The sequence below is a fragment of a genome, unplaced genomic scaffold, assembly GCF_019419815.1.
Source record: "Pyrus x bretschneideri cultivar Hongxiangsu unplaced genomic scaffold, Pyrus_bretschneideri_v1 Contig18, whole genome shotgun sequence".
Taxonomy (NCBI): domain Eukaryota; kingdom Viridiplantae; phylum Streptophyta; class Magnoliopsida; order Rosales; family Rosaceae; genus Pyrus; species Pyrus x bretschneideri.
Window position 1 is genome coordinate 1427802 of NW_025999479.1, and position 21013 is coordinate 1448814.

Below are 21013 nucleotides of genomic sequence, written 5' to 3' on the forward strand. Positions count from 1 at the left end.
AAAATTCAGTTAACAATCAAAGGTTTCATCTGCAAAAAAATTTGGCTACGACTTCATTGCTCAAGGAGAAAACTTGTTCCCGAAATTTACTAGAACATCGTACAGAAATTAACATTATACAGCTACAACATATATATACAGCTACAGCGTACTTAACATTACATTCAAAATCTTACAATACATGTTTGCTGCTAACTTTTGCATGACAAACCCCCATTAACACAATAAACACGAGACCAAACCATCTTTCGTTACCAGAGAAACTTAACATGTTTGCAAAGGAAAATAATAAATATACCACAAGAATGCAACACAGAAGTTCTGCAGTCTTAGAACGTAATATGTGCATGCCTGTGTTCTTCCTTCAGATAGCCTTCAATTTGTTCAAGCGCCTGGCAAAGGGTACAGTAAAGCTAAGTGAAAAGAATAGGTTATAGATAACTTCATGCAAAACAGCACATAATTTGTATCCGAGTAATGATAATGCTGCAACATTTAAGGCCTATTTCGCAATGCTTACTGAAGGGCAAAAGGCACTTCAAGAAAACTATACTGTTTCTAGCTAACTCTTTGGAGAAAACATTAAACCTCCCTCTGGGTTATAAAGCCACTTTCAAAGCTTCTTTACCCAAGCACTTGGATTTTTATTGAAAAATTTGACACACTTTTAGCAAAAGTGCTTAGGAGTAGAAGTGATTATTACAAAAGCAGTCCCCAACAGGTGTGGCCCCTTTTTTGTTTTAAAAAGATGATTAGTTAATGTTATTTTTATATCGGAATGCAAATCAAGAGAGAGAAAGAGAGGAAACCTCAATCACGATGGCAGTAGGTGTGAGATTGGATACATCACTATAACCCAATTTGGCTGCAATATCTGCACAACAAATAATGTAAGGTATCAATATCTTACAAGTGAAACTCTTTCGTTTATTAATTTTACTATGTCAAGACGAGAATTAAAGCCGAAAGGCTGCATACTTTCCAAGGAAACCCTAGCATTGGCATTGGCATATGAATCACCTCTCTCTTCAAAAAGACTAGTCAGACGCATATAAGTCTGCATGGAAGGCAAAGTGTCAACATACCAATGTGTTGGTTCCTTTCCGTTTGATAGACCAATCATAAAATTAAGGATTATTTTAGTGACAATTTCAGCTATAAATAAATGGCATACTTTTCTGTATGCATCCCCTGACCCGTGATGCAAAAGGGGCCGAGAATCAGTTCCCACAGCTGCAATTCTCTGAGCCAAGGCTTCCAAGGGAACATCTAACCACACACTAATCCCCTTCTTCATACACTTCCTGATGCACCAATATGCGTATAGTAAGTTATTAACAAAGTTAATATAATATTCAGATAATTCAAAAACATAGAAAATTGTGTTACTACTAACCAGTTGACAGGGCGTACAACTGCACCTCCACCCGTAGAAACCACTAAACGATGCATCAAAGACAGTTTACGTAGCGCCTCAGTCTAAAAGAAATACGTATAATTATATACCATAATTGCAGTAATGGAAGAGAGAAGAGTGGCAAAAAAAAATAATCAACCTACAGTGCATAACTACATTAATAGGCTGCATAGTGGAACTATTGTGTTTCTTTACCGTCAACTATATTGAATGGACAACTACTAAGAATGTTTCACTTTCAGACATGTATGTATGTATGTATGTATGTATGTATGTATGCATGCATGTACGTACGTATGTACGTGAGGTGTACAGAATTGAATAGGACCTGCACCTTCCACTTTTTATTACGAGCAGCACTTCATGAAACTATGCCACCAATCATGGGACACCAATTTTAGAAATTACAAGCTGATTACCTTAATGTTGTTTCACAATAATACAGAAAACAAAAAATTTGGCAGTTTTGAGTTCTAACTGCTAATCAGACATATTTCTCTTAGTACATCATGAAACATTAGGTAACAGTCTCCAACCATGAAATCTGCAGAAAATGAATCAACAGGAATAGTTTTCAACTGACCTCCTTATCTCTGAAAAAGCCCTCTCCATAGAGTTTGAAAATTTCAGCTACAGAAGTTCCACCAACATCATGCTCCACCAATGAATCACTAGAGCATCCACAAGAATATACCAAAATACAGAATTCTGTTCAGCAAGAAGTAACCTAAATACACCATTAAGGCTTCAGATAGACTTGGAAAAATGAGATAATTGACAAAAAAGAACTCTTTGTCCTTCCACTCATCCTTTATGCAATCCCAACAGAGTATGCATTTTTTCTATAAAGACCAAACTCGGAAGTAGGCAGATTGCATACCTATCAATGAATGAATAACTAAGTGCTTGCGCCATAATCTTGCCAACGGTTGTTTTCCCAGATCCCATCATACCTGCAACTCAGACTTAGTTTATTAAGTGCACAGTAATTAAATCCTAGACTATATATAAAGCTTATAGAGAGACCTACCAACAAGATATATACAACGTCCATTCAAATATGACTCGATTGCTAGTGCCTTATTCTGCAATTTTATTAAATTCTAGTTAGACATATGCATGTGTGTGCCACACACATAAACAAATAAATAAGTAAAATATATGGTTTTGATTTATCTTTGGGCCAGAGTTCACATTCTCATTTGACAGAAGACAGATTCTGTTATTTATTAAGACCGAAAGGGGTTTGATTTACAGAATTTCACGGCCCAAACAAACTAGAAAAAGGTGTGCGACGCATACCTTCAAAACCAGCGATTCATCGAGAGTATGAAAATTTCCAGATTCCACTGTTGAGCTAGACAAGTGAGATTTTAAATGAGAATTCAATACTCAGAAAGAAAATAGATTGCATAAAGATATTTCCAGATGACAAGTAAGATTTTCTGTTACTGTGAAACCTCATTAAAACAGATTCTCAAGACTTAAGGGCATCACACTCCAGGATTTCAAAAGAGAAGCAATTCTGCTCCGCCATATGAAATTATAAACAATAAATTCAGTGAAAACAAATTATTTCCATTGTCGTTTTCAAGTTGCGGAATTTTACTATATCGAAATTAAGTTGGGTTAAAAATGAATGTGCGTCACGGTCGTAAAGCTTGTCATGGCTGAGGCTAAATTACTATTATTGAGATTTTTCTTAAAGTAAATGGTGCACACCAAACATAAGTTAGGTAGACAACGATTCTGATAACAACGTTTCAACTCTGGCAACTTGCTCAGGACTTAATGCAACAAAACTAGTTTCAAATCTGATTACTTTTCCTTAATCAAAAAGCAGCAGCGGCTTTTTATAAATTTTGTCAGCGCCAGGAATCGAACCCAGGATAACGTGCGATTTAGAATGTCTCACTTTTATTGGAAAACTATCTTAAGAGGGGGCCTTTTATAAATTTTGCACGGCCCACGAAACCATGCTAAACAGTAATTCTTTCTTCGATACATTCATTAAACTTTTTGTCCTTAATGCTTTATCTTATGCAATTTCAACACCAAGGTTGAGATTAATTAACTTTGGTAATAAAAAAGGAGACGGGGAATTGATTCAATCACCAAATAAACATCACAAATCAAGATTAAACATTACCAAAATTCAATAAAAATACTGAATTGAATTGAATTGGTTGAACAAGTTACCTGGAAAGTTCTTGTAAGAGCATGAAACCTCCAAAGCGACATGTCGTTGTCGATTGGAGACTTTTGGGTTGGTAGGTGAGGCAGCAGCACCTGGGTCATGTTTCGTTCCTTCAATCTCGGAGAGAAGGAGGCCGCCGAGCGCGTCCGCAGCCTCCTCGCGACCTTGTCGGAATCCACCATCCATGTTGAAATTTGCAATCTCGGCGCAACCGTAGCCGCCTCCATAGTCATCCTCCCTCAAACAAGACAAGCAGCTCAACAGCTCTGATTCCACCGCCACCGCAATCAGATTAAAACTATTCAATCAATCTCGAAATAATGTGGTACAAATCTAAAAGAAAAGCGGCGGCGCAACAAACAAAAACAAACAAACATTTGACATCAACAATTTGGATTGGAGGAATATTGGAATGACGAGCGGGGCACGTACCTATACGTATTACCAGAAGCAGGATCGACGACTGAGAGATTTGAGACGTTTTTTTCAGGCTATGGTGTTTCTCTTTCTTCTCTCTCACCTCTCTCTCTCGCTCACGCCTCTCTGCAAACACATTGTTTATTTAAAGCGACGTGCCACAGAGCGTATTCTATGGGAGGAGGATTCACCACCTATTCTATTTTGTAGTGTACCAGAATTCGGTTTTTTTTTTTTTTCTTCTTGTGTGTGTGTGTTAGAGTCACCGATAGGGGTACGCTCTATCTCTGTGCCCCCAAGGCAGCTTGGTCGTGATGGTAAAGCAAATTATTTTATTTTATTTTTGAAGGAAGACATGAAGTTACATTTATCTTTTATTGAGCTCGAAGAAGTTATTGAAAATTTCACTCTGCTCATGATCACATTTAAGTAAATTTACCAGCTCAGAGTTTTGAACTCAAAACCTTCCATAATTTTTTATTGGAAAATCGCAATCTGTACTATACTATTGGGTCACTTGATATGATTGGTAATGCAATGGACTACATAATTTGCCAACAGGATCCTTTGTGGAATCTTTTGATGAGGATCCTAGAAATTTGTGAATCATTTCTGTTTATTTTACATGGTGCAGTGAGTTTTCTTCAGGTATTATTTATGTTTAATTTTAAATAAAAATATTAAAATAATTTATGATCGCACGATGTACGATGAATGGATACGATTCAAGAATTTTCGGAATTCTCACAAAGAGAAAGGATCCGGATTCCGTAACTTGTAGTTGTTATATATTAAAATGAATGGTCTACATGGCAGTGGAATACGGATAAGATTGCCAATAGGCTGTGACTGTTCCACATGCTACCAACCGCGTAGGTATTAAAATGGTGACGAAAGGGTTTGGTAGCATTAGCATCAACTCACTTGCGGGTCACCGGTGGTTGGTAGGTGGACACTGTAATTTCCATATTTTCAAGTCATTTTTTCGCAATTGAAAATAGGAGCATTTTCATATAACTATATGGTTCAATTATACCAGCATTTAATAGTGATATGTTCACTCATAATCCTACCTACCCGCCGCATACAAAAACAATGAAATGACAGTTTACTCAACTCTAGCAAAAGCATGCAACACCACTACAAAACGAAATGTCATTAGCGATGGTCAAATACCTTCGAAAAAGGCATTTTACCGTCACAAATACTTATTTTTGAAGGGAAAAGCCCTCGTTGGACGTCGCAAATTGTCCCATTAAAAACACTTTTTTTTCCAACTAGCCGTCGAAAATACTTTATTATCAACACACAAGACTTGTAGTTAGTAGTTAGCTTTTTGTCGGAAATGAATTTTCAAAATGACAAACTTATTTTACTTTTGACATGAAAATATGGTCGTAAATCATTATATAGTTGTCAAAATTTCCAAATAATTGTGATAGAAAAAAATTTTCCAACAAAATAATTTTTATTTGTGAGAGTGCACAATTGTTGCAATTACAATTTTCAACCCTTAACTACTACTCTAGTGTGTCACAAATATTATTTTCATCGGAAAAAAAAAATAATAGACATTTCCAATGGAAATTGAGGCAAGAAATATATGCTTTTTGGTAAAAATTCCATTGAGCACTGTTTAAAGAATATTTTGTATTATCATTAATAAAAACAAACGTATATAAGATCAATATGGTAAAGCCAATACATTCATTACAAACCTAAGATATGTGTTTGAACATATTAACACTAGTCCTCAAACTTCGAAAATGCAAACTTGAATTATTTCGAATATGTACAGATAAAAGCATCTTCCCTTTCGTACATACAGTGTATGTAGCTCCTTCATATAGCTTTTTCATCACTCCTTCATATAACTCCTTCATATAGCTCCTTCATGCATCTCACTACTTCATGCAGCTCGCTAGAGTTTATGTAGCTCCTTCATCACTCCTCATATCTCACTACACCAAAACCACACAACCACAAGTTTAATTATGATACCAATATCAGAACAATTCAAAGAATATAAGTGCGTGTATCTGTGAAAACAAATGTCAAATTAAGGATGATAGGTTGCATGCCAGGGCTGTCCTTGTCTCGTGTCCTTGTCTATGGAAGGCATCAATTTTAGATCACAATTTCATGGCAGCCATTTTTCCTCCCAGTGAAAGCAGTACAGAAAAACTCCCCAACAGAGCTAAGCCAATTAGGTCTGCAGAAATAAATCCTTCAAGCTCCTTGTCATTTATTATTCTACAAGTGAAACCTAAAGAGAAGGAGAACTTTGAAAAAAACAGAAATGAAATAAAGATTAACACCATCACTGAATAATCATGAAACTATTACCAGTCTACCGCCGTACACATTGCAGATATTTGAATATAAGTCACAAAGGCTTGGATTCTCTGCTGACTCATCCTTATCCTTGACCCTTTCGTTAGGCACCTTCACTATGAAAAAATCAAAACACAAAAGCCCCCAAAGAAATTGCACCTGCAGCATGAGAAAGAAGAGATTTTTACCTTTTCGTCCTGATGCAGAGCAATCCAGACGTGGACTTCATCCATGGATTGCCAGAACACAAAAGCCCCCAAAGTCATAGAGAAGTAGGTTGCCACGTCCTTCACCATCCTCTTAGCCTTCTCGCTTTCTGCTTCTAAATCTCAAATCTAGGCGAGACCTGAAAATATATATGTCAGACCTTACATGATATAAACTGAAAAACAACATGTGTGACGATTTCATGGTTTCTATCATCATCACGTATGGCTACTAGAGGATGGAGGATGGATGCTAGGGTTTTGTTTCTGAAGAGGAAATACAGAGAAGCTGCGAGAAAGAGATAATCAGCGCTTTCTTTGGAAACAGAGAGTTGAGTTTTTGGGCGCCACGCCAAAATTTTGAAAATAGAGAGCTAAAAATAAAGTTGCCACGCCAAAACTTATGTGAGATTAAATCCTACGGTTATTATTGTAGTAAAGTTTTTTAATTAATGTTGAAGTGTGAAAAATATAAGAAAAATATACAAACGCTCGTGATGACAATCTCTACAACTTTTGTGAAGAGATCAACTCCGAAATTCGCAACTATCATCCCATAAACCGTAGATTAAATTTTAGCCGTTGATTGTCATTTACGTTTACGCTCCATTCTTCTCACAGAATTTCATTTTTCAAATTTTCTTTTCAGAAAACATAATCTTCTAGTGAATTCAAAAACATGAACGGTTCGGATTGTTGATATCACATTCAGATTTTTACGGTTAGTGAAATTATTGCTTTGAGTTTATAAAGTCTAGAGAAACTATATAACATCAACTCATATTTCAATTAACCGTAAACATCGGAACGTGATATCAACGATCTAAACCGTTCATTTGTTTGCATCTGCTAAAAAGATCATGTTTTCTAAAAACAAAATCCGGTGAGAATAATAGAGCGTAAATGACAATTGACAGTTAAATATAAATCGAGGATTTATGGATTCTAGTGTCAGATTTCGGATTTGACCCTTCACGAAAATTTTAAAGCTTGTTATTACGGGTGATTGTATATTTTTTTTTTACATTTTTCACACTTCTACATTAATTATTATGAGCTTTTGCATTAATTTTTTTTTCATATTTTTCACACTTGTAAATTAATTATTATGAATTTTTTCATGTGCTTTGGTATCTTAAAATTGCTTTGAAATTTTTTAATCTCACGTATGTGATATTAAGAATAAAATATTTATGAGTACGAGAGTAAAAAACTTTGCTAGATTAACTCTAAAATTGTCAGCCAACCAATCTTTTTGATGTATACGAGTTGATTTGAAAATCCCATGTAAAATTTATCCCACTTCTTATAATAGAATAATAAATAAATAAAGAGTAAATAGACAATCAGTTTTTACGGCATGTAGTTCCTCTCACAAATACATAATCAATTCTGACAATAACTAATAACCCTCGAAAATAAGAAATTACTACCGACAATCACTTGTTTCCCTTAGAAATAAACAATTATTTCCGACAATTTAAACAAATCCTTGAAAAAAAATACAACTATTACCGATGAATACAAGTTTCATCGAAAATAAATGTGGCACCAAAAATTCCCTCAAAAAATAGCTATTTTTGGCAGCAATAGAACCCTTTTCCAAGGGCATTTTGAGTGTAGAAAATAATACGCCGCTTCTCAAACTACTTTCGATGGAGCATAATTTTTGGTCGGAAATAATGATTTTTTCAAGGGTATTTGTAGGTTCTCGAAAAAAGTTGGTTTCGTTACCACATTCATATTCATTGTTTGCTTTTTGTAATTAATTACTCTAATTTAGCTATTTCATTTTTTTACCACTCATCTTCACCACCAGGTTACGCTCGAAACATATAAAATAGCATATACATTGCTTAGCAAGGACATATCAACTTCTTTTTTTTTTTTTTTTTTTTTTTTGTCAAAAAGAACGAATCATATATTATGTAAACAAAAAGTTGTTGACATGATATTTATATATCACTTACCACATCAAGCAGAAATTAATTAAAAAGTGATGTTTTAAAAAAGTGAAAGTGATTTTCTAGCATTATTGATTTGTTGTGTGTTTTGTTTTTTACTTAATTAAGTAGGATACTACTCGTCAGCAGAAACTTTAGTCCGTCGTGATTTGTATACCAAAAGCAAAACCAAAACAAAGCTCGTGTGTTTGGAATATGAAAAATGTAAAGCATGTGTGCAAGCCAGTCAGCCAGCCGCATGATAGAGAGAATTCGACCAAAAGAAGAAGAAAACTTTAACGAAAAGTTTCCGGTACTATTTACTTTAACGAAAAATCACATTTTATACTAAAAAGTCAATTCTAGTACTATTCACTTTACTTTTTATTTTATTCTTATCGTTAAAGTCAAAATTTTCAAATCATTTTTATTAGTTTTCCTTCAAAAAAAAGGCAATAGAATGCCAAGGCGGCTTGTGCCAACAGCACCAGCATCCCCCACGTCACGTGTTTACACTCCTATTCATATACCAATTTATTATTATTATTATTATTATTATTTTTTATTCTAATGGTTAACAAAAAATAAATTGTAGCAATAATCTCTTAACTTTAATCAAATTGGAGCATAGGTTCCTCAACTAAAAATTCACTACTATTGGTCCCTCAACTTCATCAAAACGTTTAGCTGTGATCTTTTTTGTCAACTCCGTCAGAATTCTGTCAAAATGAGTTATATTGGGAGGATCATTGCTACGATTAGGTTAAAGTTGAGGGACCACTGCTACAATTTTTTGTTATTTGATTTTTCATATTTGTCCTTTGATTTAGCCTCACGTACATGGCACATGAATCATTTTGATGGAAATTCGAACGGAGTTGACGAAAAGAACCATAGCTGCACGTTTTGATGAGTTGAGGGACCAATGGTAATGAATTTTTAGTTGAGGGACTATTGTTCTAATTAGGTTAAAATTGAGGGACAATTGATATAATTTACTCAATAAACAAAATTATGAAATAGCACATGGAGCAAATTTTTGTACCAAAACAACACAAATTTTTTAGTGTGATATTTTGTCCAACAATTGGCGGGAAATAATCATTTGCACCGTCATGCTGCATGGCTGTTGACAAATGGGAACAACTTTAGAGCGAGTATGTGGTCATATGCCGAAAAAGTTGATAATGTCGATAGTAGCGCACACATCGGCAATGCCGAGTTTTACTCAGACATTGCGGAACACCTTATATGCACGAATTTGTTACCACCCGGGCAACCAAAGAAACATCGGAGGCTCTCCCAACAGCTTTTTCAGCTGCCACGGGTGAATTGATTTATGCAAGTTTTTCTCTTAACTTGGCTCTTTCATTTTTGCATTAGTAGTTTGCATGTTTCATGTATTTCGTATGTTTCACATATCTCACGTGCATATGTTTGTTTCATTTCATACGGTGGGTGTGGATGCATCATGCATACCAGAACATGTGGCTTTTACTTTCTTTAATTTCAAGTTTCAATAAGATTTCATTCTCGAACAAACACCGGTTTGGGGACTACTCCACCGGTCAAATCATTTTCCTAAGTTCTTAACACAAATATCAGTGATGAGCCGATATTATACTATATATTTTACCTTAATTTTAGTATTAATTTATTGATTATTTTGTGAGAATTTTGATACTTTGAATTATAATTCCAATGTAAGACATTTGACTTCCTCTTGAGCTAAAAGTGACCAAATGGACGAATTTTGGAATGATTCCAATTTGAGGATGTTCCTAAGTCTGTGAACTTGTTCTTATTAAAGTTTCAGATTTTTATACCAAGCAGTTTATTTTTGGCTATAAAATAAAGAAGCAGCACGCAATGCTGCCAAAGTAACGTTTTGTGCTTATTCCCAAAGTTAGAATAGGAATGTATTTCCTAGTTATCTTATTTTATTATGTTTCCTAATTTTTAGAACACCTTTTCTAGTAAGGATTTAATTATGTAGTAGTATAAATAAGGCTTTTTAGCCATTAAAGTTTGAGGAGAAAAGGAAGAGGAAAGAACACATTACTTTGGGGAGAACACGGAGAGAAGAACCCACATCTTTTGACGATTCAAGTTTATTTTCAAGGTGTTTTCTATCATTGTTCTTAATAATATTTCGTTTTATGATTGTTTGTAACTAATCTCTTTAGCTAGGACGAGGTCACGAGCCTTAGCAAGAATATGTAGTTTCTTGTCAATTTACTTATGATATTATGCATGTAGGTTTGAATTGTTAATCATTGGTTTAAACTATCCAATTGTCTTGATGATTGGCCACCATATTAGGATATTTGGAAAAGTACTTTGATGCAATTTTGGATGAGGGCTGTCCCTGGAATTGACTAAGGTTTCTTATGGTTAATATGTGTAACTTCTTAGGATGGACAACACGTCTTAAAGGTTGTATGATTTTTCAAAAGGTTTTCGCAAAACTTAATGAGTCTTGCATGTTCACATTCAATCTGGATGCCATGAACGGATTGCATGTTAGATATACGTTCCATGTTGGAGGTTCCAATTAGGAAATCTATTAGGAAAACCTAACCTTCAAAATATGCATGGGTAATTCATAAGTAATTGGAATAACTATGTAGGATTTGGTATTTACATAAAATTCATTTAATCCATGTGGAGAACGACCTTGCTAGAGCCGACTATACTACGATTACCTTGTACTCTTATAAGTATTTTAAGTGTTTTTTTATCCTTACTTTTGCAAGTGGTAAAAATCCTATCAATCAACATGGTTGCAAATAACATGTGCAACAGTGTAAGCTTATGTCATTAACCCATGCAACTTTTAAACGGGGTTTTTATTTTTCCTACTATTTTATTTGAAGGAACATCACAAATAATATGCATGTAGGACTTGTGTCCCGCCCAATGTTTAGTTTACTCAACTCTAGCAAAAGTATTCAACACATTGCTAATTAGTTTGGTTTCGTTACAACATTCATATTCATTGTTTGTTTTCTGTATTTAATTACTCTAATTTAGCTACTTCGTTTCTTTTCTACTCATCTTCACCACTAGGTTACCCTCGAAACAGATAATATAGCATATACATTGCTTAAAAGTAATAGGATCCTATATGGATTCTCTTTGTGAGGATCTTACAGATTAGTCCATTATATTCGTTCATCAGTAATCGTGCGGTCAAAAATCATGTTGAATTTTTTTATTTAAAATTGAACACTAACAGTACCTAACGAAAGCTGGCCGCACAATGACAATGAACGGTTAAGATGAATTGATCTCTAAGATCCTCAACAAGGACAAATCATTTTTTTTTTTGGTCAAAAAGGACAATTAAATCATATATTATGTAAACAAAAAGTTGTTAACGTGACATTTATGTATCATTTATCACATCAGATCGGAGATTAATTAGAATGTGATGTTCTTAAAAAGTAAAAGTGATTTTCGCATATTGATTTGTTGTATGTTTTGTTTTCTACTTGATTAATTAGTATACTACTGGTCGGCAGAAATTTTAGTCCATTGCGATTTGTATACCAAAACCAAAACAAAAACCGAAAAACAAGGCTCGTGCGTTTGAAAGATGAGAATGTAGAGCATGTGAACCAACCGGTCAGCCAGCCAGGCAAGAAGAAAATAAACACATGAAAATAATAAGAAAACGTGGCATATGCACGTACACAGAATGCAATAGAGAACCAAGTCCATATGCATGTGCTGATGGGCACGTGACGCTTCTATTTCCTAACCACGGCGGCTTGCGCCAACAGCACCGCCATCCACCACGTCACGTGTTTATTTGTTTATTCTAATGATTAACAATACCATGAGATAGCACGCACAAAGAAGCAAGTATTTTTTACGAAAACATGTAATTTATTTATTTTTGGTCAATTAACTTGTAAATTTTTTAGTGTGAGCATTTGGTTGACTAATTGGTGGGATGGAATATTCAATGTCTGAAGTCATGCTGCATGGCTGTTGAGTGTTGACTGATCGCAACAGCTTTAGAGCGAGTTTGTGGACAGACGCCAAAAAAGTTTGTCGACAATAGCGCACACAAAGGCAATGCCGAGTTTCACTTAAGAATTTTGTCAAACACCTTATATGCACGAATTGGTTACTACCCAGACAATCAAGAGATCATCGGAGGCGCTCCCAACAGCTTTTTTAGCTGCCACAGGGTCAACTAACCACGTTGACCTCTTGGTGGATCCGCCACTATCTCTACTACTGCTACATAATTTAAAATTCAGCTGCAACAACAGCTACTTAGGTATAAATCCTATACATATTTAGCAGCATGTTGAATCTTTATATCTTGTTACCTGATAAAGATACAACTAAGTTATACAATTGATTTGTTTATGCAAGTTTTTCTCTTACTATAGTAAATCTTAATTTGGGTCTTTCATGCATTTTTGTATTAATATTTGAAACAGCTCTGAATGGCCAAAAGGAGTAGTAAAATTAAGAGAAGAGGAGAGTGGGAATTATACTATTATTTGTTCGTGATTCGATTCATTTTGCATGGTTCATGTGTTTCGTATGTTTCACACATTTCACGTGCATGTTTGTTTCATTTCATACGTTGGGCGTGGATGCATGCATGGCAGCATCCATACCAACGTACACTCGTGGCTTTTTTATATATTTTATTTTGAAATATTGCTTTGGTAACATTTTTCAGATAATTAATATTCTTGTCTTACCTGAATTATAAAGGAGAAAATATGCTCTTAGTCTTAGTACTGGTGACAGGCAGTCCTTATTTAGGCTTATGGGTTGCTTTAGCTTAGGGGTTATGGTTGATATGTGGCTTTTGTGGCCTTGGTTAGCTTGAGCTAACATTAATTTGCGAATCAGCTGGCTTTTGTAGTCGTTTGTATAACTTTTGTCCCCTTTAGTTTTTGCTCTATTAACTCGTTATTTTGTTACCTTTTGAGTTTGGTACTTTGTTGTTAGTTGTATGTGTTCGAATTTTTCATATAAAATTGTTTGTTTTGATAGAAATAAATGATTTTTTATTCATTTTATTTAGATAAATTTTAATTTACTACGGTCTAATAGTATTCATCTTCACTTGTAAGCGAGAGGTCTTAGGTTCGATTTTCACTAAAGGCGAAGTCAAACCAGATTATTATGTCCTTGAAGTTTAATTGTAGATAATATCGTATTTATTATAAATAAATAAAAAACAATATGAGGTACATCTGTTATGAATAGTTTTAATCCAATGAGGGTAATTTTGGGTTATTGAGAAATTAAGGATTTTATATATTTTTTTCTATATACTGAATAATGAAATTCTCTATAGCATTTTCGTGCCCAGAAATAGTAGATAACCATCTCTTATCATTAATTGTTCCTTTTAAAAAAAATAAAATAATGAAGAGCTGTTTTTTGTTTTGTTCTGGAAATTAAGTAAAAGAATATTATTTCAAAACCACAAATTTCATGAGATTCATATGCACCCACACTCAACATGCGCTATGTATCAAACATTTAAATATATGAACCATATCCATTTTTATATTTTTTGTGTTGGAAGTATATCAGACATATGAAATATATGGACATGCTAGCAGCTAGCTAGTGTAGGGCAAGCTGCATTGTTTTATTTATTTATTTTATTGAATTAGCCTATATAATGAGTCAATTATTTAGGAATTAAATTCAACATAAATATAATATATTCTCGCAATATATGTGAGTCGAATTCAAGATCTCTTAATGAAGAAGAAAATTAATAGACCGTACTATAGTTGTTATGTTTTTATTTGGAGGATGCATTGTTTTGATTTCGAAGATGCGTACGTGTTTGTATGTCTTTTTCTCCTCGTCCGTTTGTTTGGGACAAAGTTTTTTTTTTATATTAACGATGGAAAATTTTATATTATTCCAATAAAAATGTTTACATCATCTGTCTGCCACTCTTTTGTCAAAGCAACCTGTCAACCTCTACCCATATACGATTAAAGGTTTCTACATTTAGTGGAGAGAGTGCTCAGACGGTAGGTTTATGTCTCATTCAGATTTTACCTTGAATATGCTTCCATAACAATGACATCCAACAACAACAAAAACAAAACGACCAAAAGTTATGTTATTAACTTGGCTCCTCAATGAATAAGGAGAATTCCTCTTCAATTCACTATGTGAAATTTCATGTTTATAATCAAAACTGTTTATATTATAAAGAATTACGTAAATATCATTTTTACAAAAAATCAATAAAATATGAGATCTTTTAATTATCGAACAATACAAAACAAATCGATGAATCCGCTAAAAGAATTATGAACCCTCAATCTATTTATTACAGTTAATTAACTAAACATTCTTATTTTAATTAATTTTGTACAAAATAATTTGTATTATAAACGATTCCTTATTAGCACAAAGTTTCGATGATCAATTCCAAAGTATCTAGAAGATGTAGTCCTCTTCAATTTTAAAGAGCCATGTCTATGTCCAAACTAAAATATCAGTGAATAGTGATGATCCCACCTACCAATTTTCACTTACAAAATGTATGGGATCTGGCTTCTCTGCCCTTTTATTTCCATACATTCTTATCCTCTTTTATTTGTACGGTCACGGTTAAGCTACGTTAACATTTTATATTACTATTATTTTTTGTCTTATTATCTTTATAAAAAAATTAATATAAAAGTTTAACGTGGCTTAACCGTGACCACATAAAATAAAAAATAATAAGAGTGTATGGGAAGTGGGAGGGCAGAAAAGCCGGGTCCCATCATATAACTTCAAAATCCTAATATTTCCGCGTTGCAGGTTGAAAAGCCTTTTGTTGTAATAGTTTTGTCAAACTAAATCCGGAGTTGGTCTTCTAAGGGAGACTTCCTTTGTGGCTGGCAGAGGAATAAGTTGCTAACTACAACTTCTTCAAACCCTGATGTTCATTATAAAGAGATCAGACAAGAGAATTAAACATAGGATTAATTATTAATCCTTATTTTCAAGTTTTCTTTATTGAAGATCAACTCAATCAAATAAAGAATTAGGTTTGATTCTCGCTAAAATCAATTTTTATCTTTAACTTGTTCTTATCCTTATATTTGTCCACTTAATATGAGGTACATATGTCACCAAATACTACGGTACAATAGTATTCCTCTTCACTTGTAAGTGAGAGGTCTTAGGTTCAATTCTCGTTAAAAACGAATTCAATCCAAATTATTACGGCTAGCCCAATTGTGACGTTTAGTACACTTCCTCATCCCTTAGTTTAATATGGGTAATGCTAGGGAAACTAAATATTTTAAACCAACTTTTGCAAACTAAATGGGGTGTCACTAATATGATATAAGCACATTAATCAACATTTAAGTAATAATCCAATTATCAACTAACACGTCATTTGGTTCACAAATTTAGTTTAAAAATTTGGGCTCCCTAACATTATTCAATTAATTTATTAAAAAACAATATGAGGTACATGTGTTTTGAATTGTTTTTAGAACAATACTTGCCTACTTAAAGATGAGTAGGAACTCCTACTCAAAACTCTTCACGTTCGAATCACATAGCTTTGTGCTTATGATCAGAACAGTTGATATTATGAAACACACTATAAAGTTCATCTCTGTAAAAATGAATTAAAACTAAGGTCATTTAGTTAATCTATTCTAGCAAATACATAGACAGTTCGGAATACTTTTACCAATTCCGTTAATTTGTTTTTATACAGTTCGATGCCTAAACGACTTCAATTTTAATTGATTTTTTGCAGAGAGGATCTTTATAGAATGATTTATAATATCAACGGTTCTGATTATAAAAATGGAGTTCTATAAATCAGCAACGAATCATTTTAGTAGGAACTCCTACTCCTTTAAGTAGCCAAGTATTCTTGTTTTTATTTGATAAGGGTAATTTTGGGTGTGAGAAATTCAGGACCAGATTTATCTTATTTTTATAATACAAAGATATTTTTACAAATAAAGGGAGAGGTGATTGAACTAGTCATTCTTAATTACAAGTTCACATTACAAGGATCAGCAATTACAATTGTGATTAACGAGTCTCGAATTGGTGAAATGAGAAACTTTGTAAGAACCAATAAAAGGTTGGCTATTCCATATATTGCCAATTGATTTTATAGTGGAATCTCAAATTTCTTTATAGTATCAGAGCAAGTTGGAACACATGTGAAACACAACGGTCACACATGCTCCACGTCACTCGATTCGTGTTGTCTACGCGTTTGACTTGTAATTCGCCACATATGAAGGACGTGTAAGGATGTGAAGGTAAAAGATCCACATCGTTGAAAAGAGAAACCATGTATGGACTTGCAAGAGGTTGAGCTATTTTTCATATTGCCTTATAAGATATTAAACTTGATATAAATATAATACGTTCTCGCAGTTCTTGTGAACCGAATTCAAAATCTCTTATTTACAAATGAAAAAGAAAATGACTAAACTATAATACTATAGTTGACATATTTTTATTTCTGAGTATGCTTTGTTTTGATTTCAAAGTTGCTACGTGTTTGTACGTGTTTATCTCCTAATCCTTTTGTTGGGGACAAAATTTTATATTATATTCAAATAAAAATGTTTACATCATATGTCTGCCACTCATTTATCAAACCTGAAAATCCCCGAGTAAGTTAATTTACGCGATTAAAGGTTTATACATTTTATTAGACGAGTAAGGAGGTTGGTTTGTGTCTCAATCAGATTTTTCACATAAATATGCTTATTGTTTAATGCTTCTTTGGTCTCACAGACCACGACAATGATATCAAACAACTAAAACAGAGACTTTGACGGTGAGTGACCAAAAACTAAGGAATCAACTTGGCCACTTAATTCGTTCCAAAAAAAAAAAAAAAAACTTGGCCACTTAATGAATGAGCTACGTGATCAATTTATGAAATTTTATATTTATGATCGAAAACGTTTATATTATAAAATATTATGTAAAGATTCTTTTTGTATAAACCAACAAAATGTAAGATCCTTTAGCCATCAATTATATAAAAACAAATGAACGAATCCACTAAAAGAATTATGAACTGTCTATGTCCAAGCTTGTAAGCGTTACTAAAACTAAGCAATAAAGGTGCACTAGACGTGGTATAACCAGACAGCTTCATTTAGATGTCATATCCAGATAGTCTCTCTATTTGTTACAATTAATTCACTAAATGATCTTATTTTTAATTGATCTTTTATAAAGATGATCTTTACATAGTTATTTATAATATGAATAATTCCAAATATAAGCACAAAGTTTTGTTAATCAATTACAAAGAATCATAAAGAAAAACTCCTCTACAATCTTAAGGAGTCAAGTCTCTATCCACACTAAAAGATCAGTGAATAGTGATGACCCCACCTACCAATTTTTACGAATCCTCGTCGGATTCTCTTTGCAGTTCATTGTACATCGTGCGGTCAAAAATCATTGTAATTTTTTTTAATTTAAAATCGAATATAAACAGTACCTAACGAAAATTAGCCACACGCTATATGATTAACGGATGTGATTAGAGGATCAGGCGAGGATCCTCTCTTAATTTTTATTTTATTTTATTGCCAACGATGAACTTTTATTAAAACAAACACACACTTACAAACCAAATAAAGGCCCAATTTATTTCTAGAAACAAACAAAGAGCGGGTCTAAAAACAAATAAAACATAGAAAAAGAGCCCAACAACAGTGAAGCCCAAACAAAAACAAACAACCAAGAACCATCCATTGTGGTTACCACCGCCAATCCGAGAATTAGCCAGCCACCCGATCCTCCGTCCATCGCAGATCATCCCCTCCACATGCGCCACCTGTACACAACCATCAACAAGAGATAGTCGGCAAGAGAGAAGCCAACCATCGGAAAGAACGTTCGGGAAATTGCCGAACAACACCATCGGAAACGGCAAACAACAAGGAGAACGTGGTGGTGTGGAAGACATCCGAGTTGGATACCACACCGGAACTCTACACACGAACTCAACAGAAAACATGACTAAAAAACGAAGCAAGCAAGGGCCATGAAAAAGGACACCCACGGAGGTTCAATTTTCCTCTATGGCTTTCCTCTATCAATTTTTACCTGCAAAATCTATGAGGTTTGCATACATGAAAAGCATGATTTTATGGATACGTTTTATAAAACGATTATAAGAAAATTGAATTCATGCTTTATAAATATCATGCTTCACTGGATTTATGCTTATTGAGATATTCTCAAATAATGATTTAAGATATGATGTTTGAGCTATTGAGCTTCATTGAGATATTTACATATATTTTAGAAATATTATGTTCATATTTTTATTGTGCTTATTCAGTGGTTACTCATATATGTGCCTACGGGCGAATGATATCTATATATGGCTTTGGTCGGGTGCTGTAAGGGCCTACGGGTAAATGATATCTATATATGGCTTCGGTCGGGTGCTGTAGGGACCTACATGCGAATGATATCTATTTATGGCTTTGGTCGGGTGATGTAGGGGCCTATGGGCAAATGAAGATATATATATATGGCTTCGGTTGGATGACGTAGGGGCCTACGGGCTAATGAAGGCCTTCGGGCAATTTTGATACTACTACTAAGCACACTTATATGATATATGTTTTATGAAGTTTTATGGCATGCTAGGGCTTTCGGAAAAAACCTATTATACTATTGAGTTTTCATAAACTTTGGAGGTTAGTACATTGATGAATCACTATTTTAGTATTACTTATACTTGGTCCACTCATGTTTTGTTTTGCACCCCCTCAGGACCTAGGAGTGAGGCATTCCCGTACTAGTGACTTTGTGTCCTTTCCGCTTGGACATTCTTGTAATAGCACTTTCTGTTACACATTCCGCTTGTAATCTGAATTAGTAATTTGCTCTAAACATGTCATGCATTATCACTATTATTTTGTTGGCAATTGAACTTATTATATTATTTTGTTAAGTTTGTATTTGAATATTACATTGCGTAGTTATGCGCGAAATTTATATGCATGTTTCACATGTTCTCGACATATGCATTCATAAAATGGCTTGCGTCACCTCGGATGTTGGCCAACACGTGGCCATCCCGTTGTCCTTCGGACATCAGGATTAGGGTGTGTCATCTTCCGAGTTGAGATTAACTGGTACAAATACAGTAAGAATTAACTAGTAAAACTAACCAAATGCATCTGAAATTTGGAATAAGACACGAATATATATAAAACTAACCAAATGCATCTGAAATTTGGAATAAGACATGAGCATATATAAAAATTACAACTTTAAAGATGTCTAGAAATCATAATTTCATCATCCAAGTTGAGCTTGCAGACTTTGAAAGCACTGAGAAAGTGAAAAAAAAATCTATGCCACATTGATGGAAAAAATAGGTGTAAGACCGTACAGGGACATGTGAGTAGAAAATTTCACAAGTTGAGCTAGACTAATTAGTAAAATTTTAAGGAGATACATTTTTCTCTCTCACATGTGTAGGCATCATACACTATGTATTGATTTGTGTCATCCGAACAAAGAATGCAAGTATGAAAGAAGAAAATATATCAGGAAGAAGAGACCGACGAGTGGTAAATGCAGGCAGTAAGGGAGTAAAGCTAGCAATATCTGTCTGGTTCTTTTCACCCAGTGGCGTAACACTCTTCCAGGGGCAGAAATCCTCGAGGACCTCAACGCATTGTCTTCAAATGCTCGTCTTTTATCTAAACTTTCCAAATACCACCAATGTAATGTAATTTGCATTCCACACTTGCCTCTGATACCTCTCTAGTCTTGCTTTAAGCTCTGTGCTAAACAAAGAAAACTTTTGCAAGTTTCCTGGCATAGCCGCAGAGCAATAGCATTATGCATGCACTCTCCAAACATCACTGGCAAAGTCCTGCATATATAAAATCTACGTGCATTCCAGTTGCAGTCATAGTCACAGAAGCAAAGCCATACCCAGATAATGGTACATAGAGGATCAAGGCGAATTTCAACACTTTTATCACAGACTCACTCATTACCTTGCCAGAAATGTTTGAAGTTCATGTGTTTTGGAATCCTGTGCCACCGTGTAATGCCCTGGGTGACATATGTAAGGCAAATACTAATTTCGATATGAGGTCTATGTTCTGCACCTAGTGCCTATGTATTGCTTACTTATTGCCTATGTAATGCCTTTTTCAGAGTACACAACAGTTGAAAGATCGATTACGACTCACATGTTCTCAATCTATGATCAAGATCTCGTCTTTATACAATAGAGAAGTCATCGACATTTTATCGCGATTAGGGGTTCTTTTTTCATCTTATAACTTCAAATCGTAATATTTCCTGGTTGCAGGTTGAAAAGCTTTTTGTTGCAATACTTCGGAGTTGGTTTCCTTAAGGAGACTACCTTAATGACTGTTGGTGAGGTGGAAGCGAAGGCAGTGACGTTTTGCCTTTTACGGGATAGGGATTAGGGGTTCTTTTTTCATCTTTTAATCTATTTGCT

General features: G+C 34.2%; 2 protein-coding genes and 1 non-coding gene across 4 annotated transcripts; all 3 read right to left on the reverse strand.

The window, feature by feature from the left end:
* Positions 1-30: 30 nt before the first annotated feature.
* LOC103957926 (shikimate kinase, chloroplastic) lies at positions 31-4209 on the reverse strand. Its single transcript, XM_048581902.1, is given in 12 exon segments — positions 31-392; positions 810-874; positions 979-1057; positions 1175-1304; positions 1397-1479; positions 2001-2088; positions 2298-2370; positions 2448-2502; positions 2720-2774; positions 3610-3682; positions 3685-3878; positions 4047-4209. Coding segments are annotated over 11 exon segments (927 nt in total). The 5' UTR covers positions 3848-3878; positions 4047-4209; the 3' UTR covers positions 31-329.
* Positions 4210-5690: 1481 nt separating this feature from the next.
* Positions 5691-6902, reverse strand: LOC125476153. 2 transcript variants are annotated; one of them, XM_048581845.1, is made up of 3 exons: positions 6554-6902; positions 6378-6481; positions 5691-6297 (listed from the first exon to the last, which is right to left on the reverse strand). In XM_048581845.1, the coding sequence occupies exons 1-2, from the start codon at positions 6659-6661 to the stop codon at positions 6479-6481; spliced, it is 111 nt and encodes a 36-aa protein (XP_048437802.1). In that variant the 5' UTR covers positions 6662-6902; the 3' UTR covers positions 5691-6297; positions 6378-6478. The 2 variants fall into 2 exon arrangements, with proteins under 2 accessions (XP_048437802.1, XP_048437801.1); XM_048581844.1 differs by having other exon boundaries at positions 6378-6902.
* A 12884-nt stretch (positions 6903-19786) lies between these two features.
* Positions 19787-20783, reverse strand: LOC103935054. Its single transcript, XR_001952030.2, has 2 exons — positions 20541-20783; positions 19787-20413 (listed from the first exon to the last, which is right to left on the reverse strand). It is a non-coding gene; the product is annotated as an uncharacterized LOC103935054 (transcript).
* Between the last annotated feature and the right edge of the window lie 230 nt (positions 20784-21013).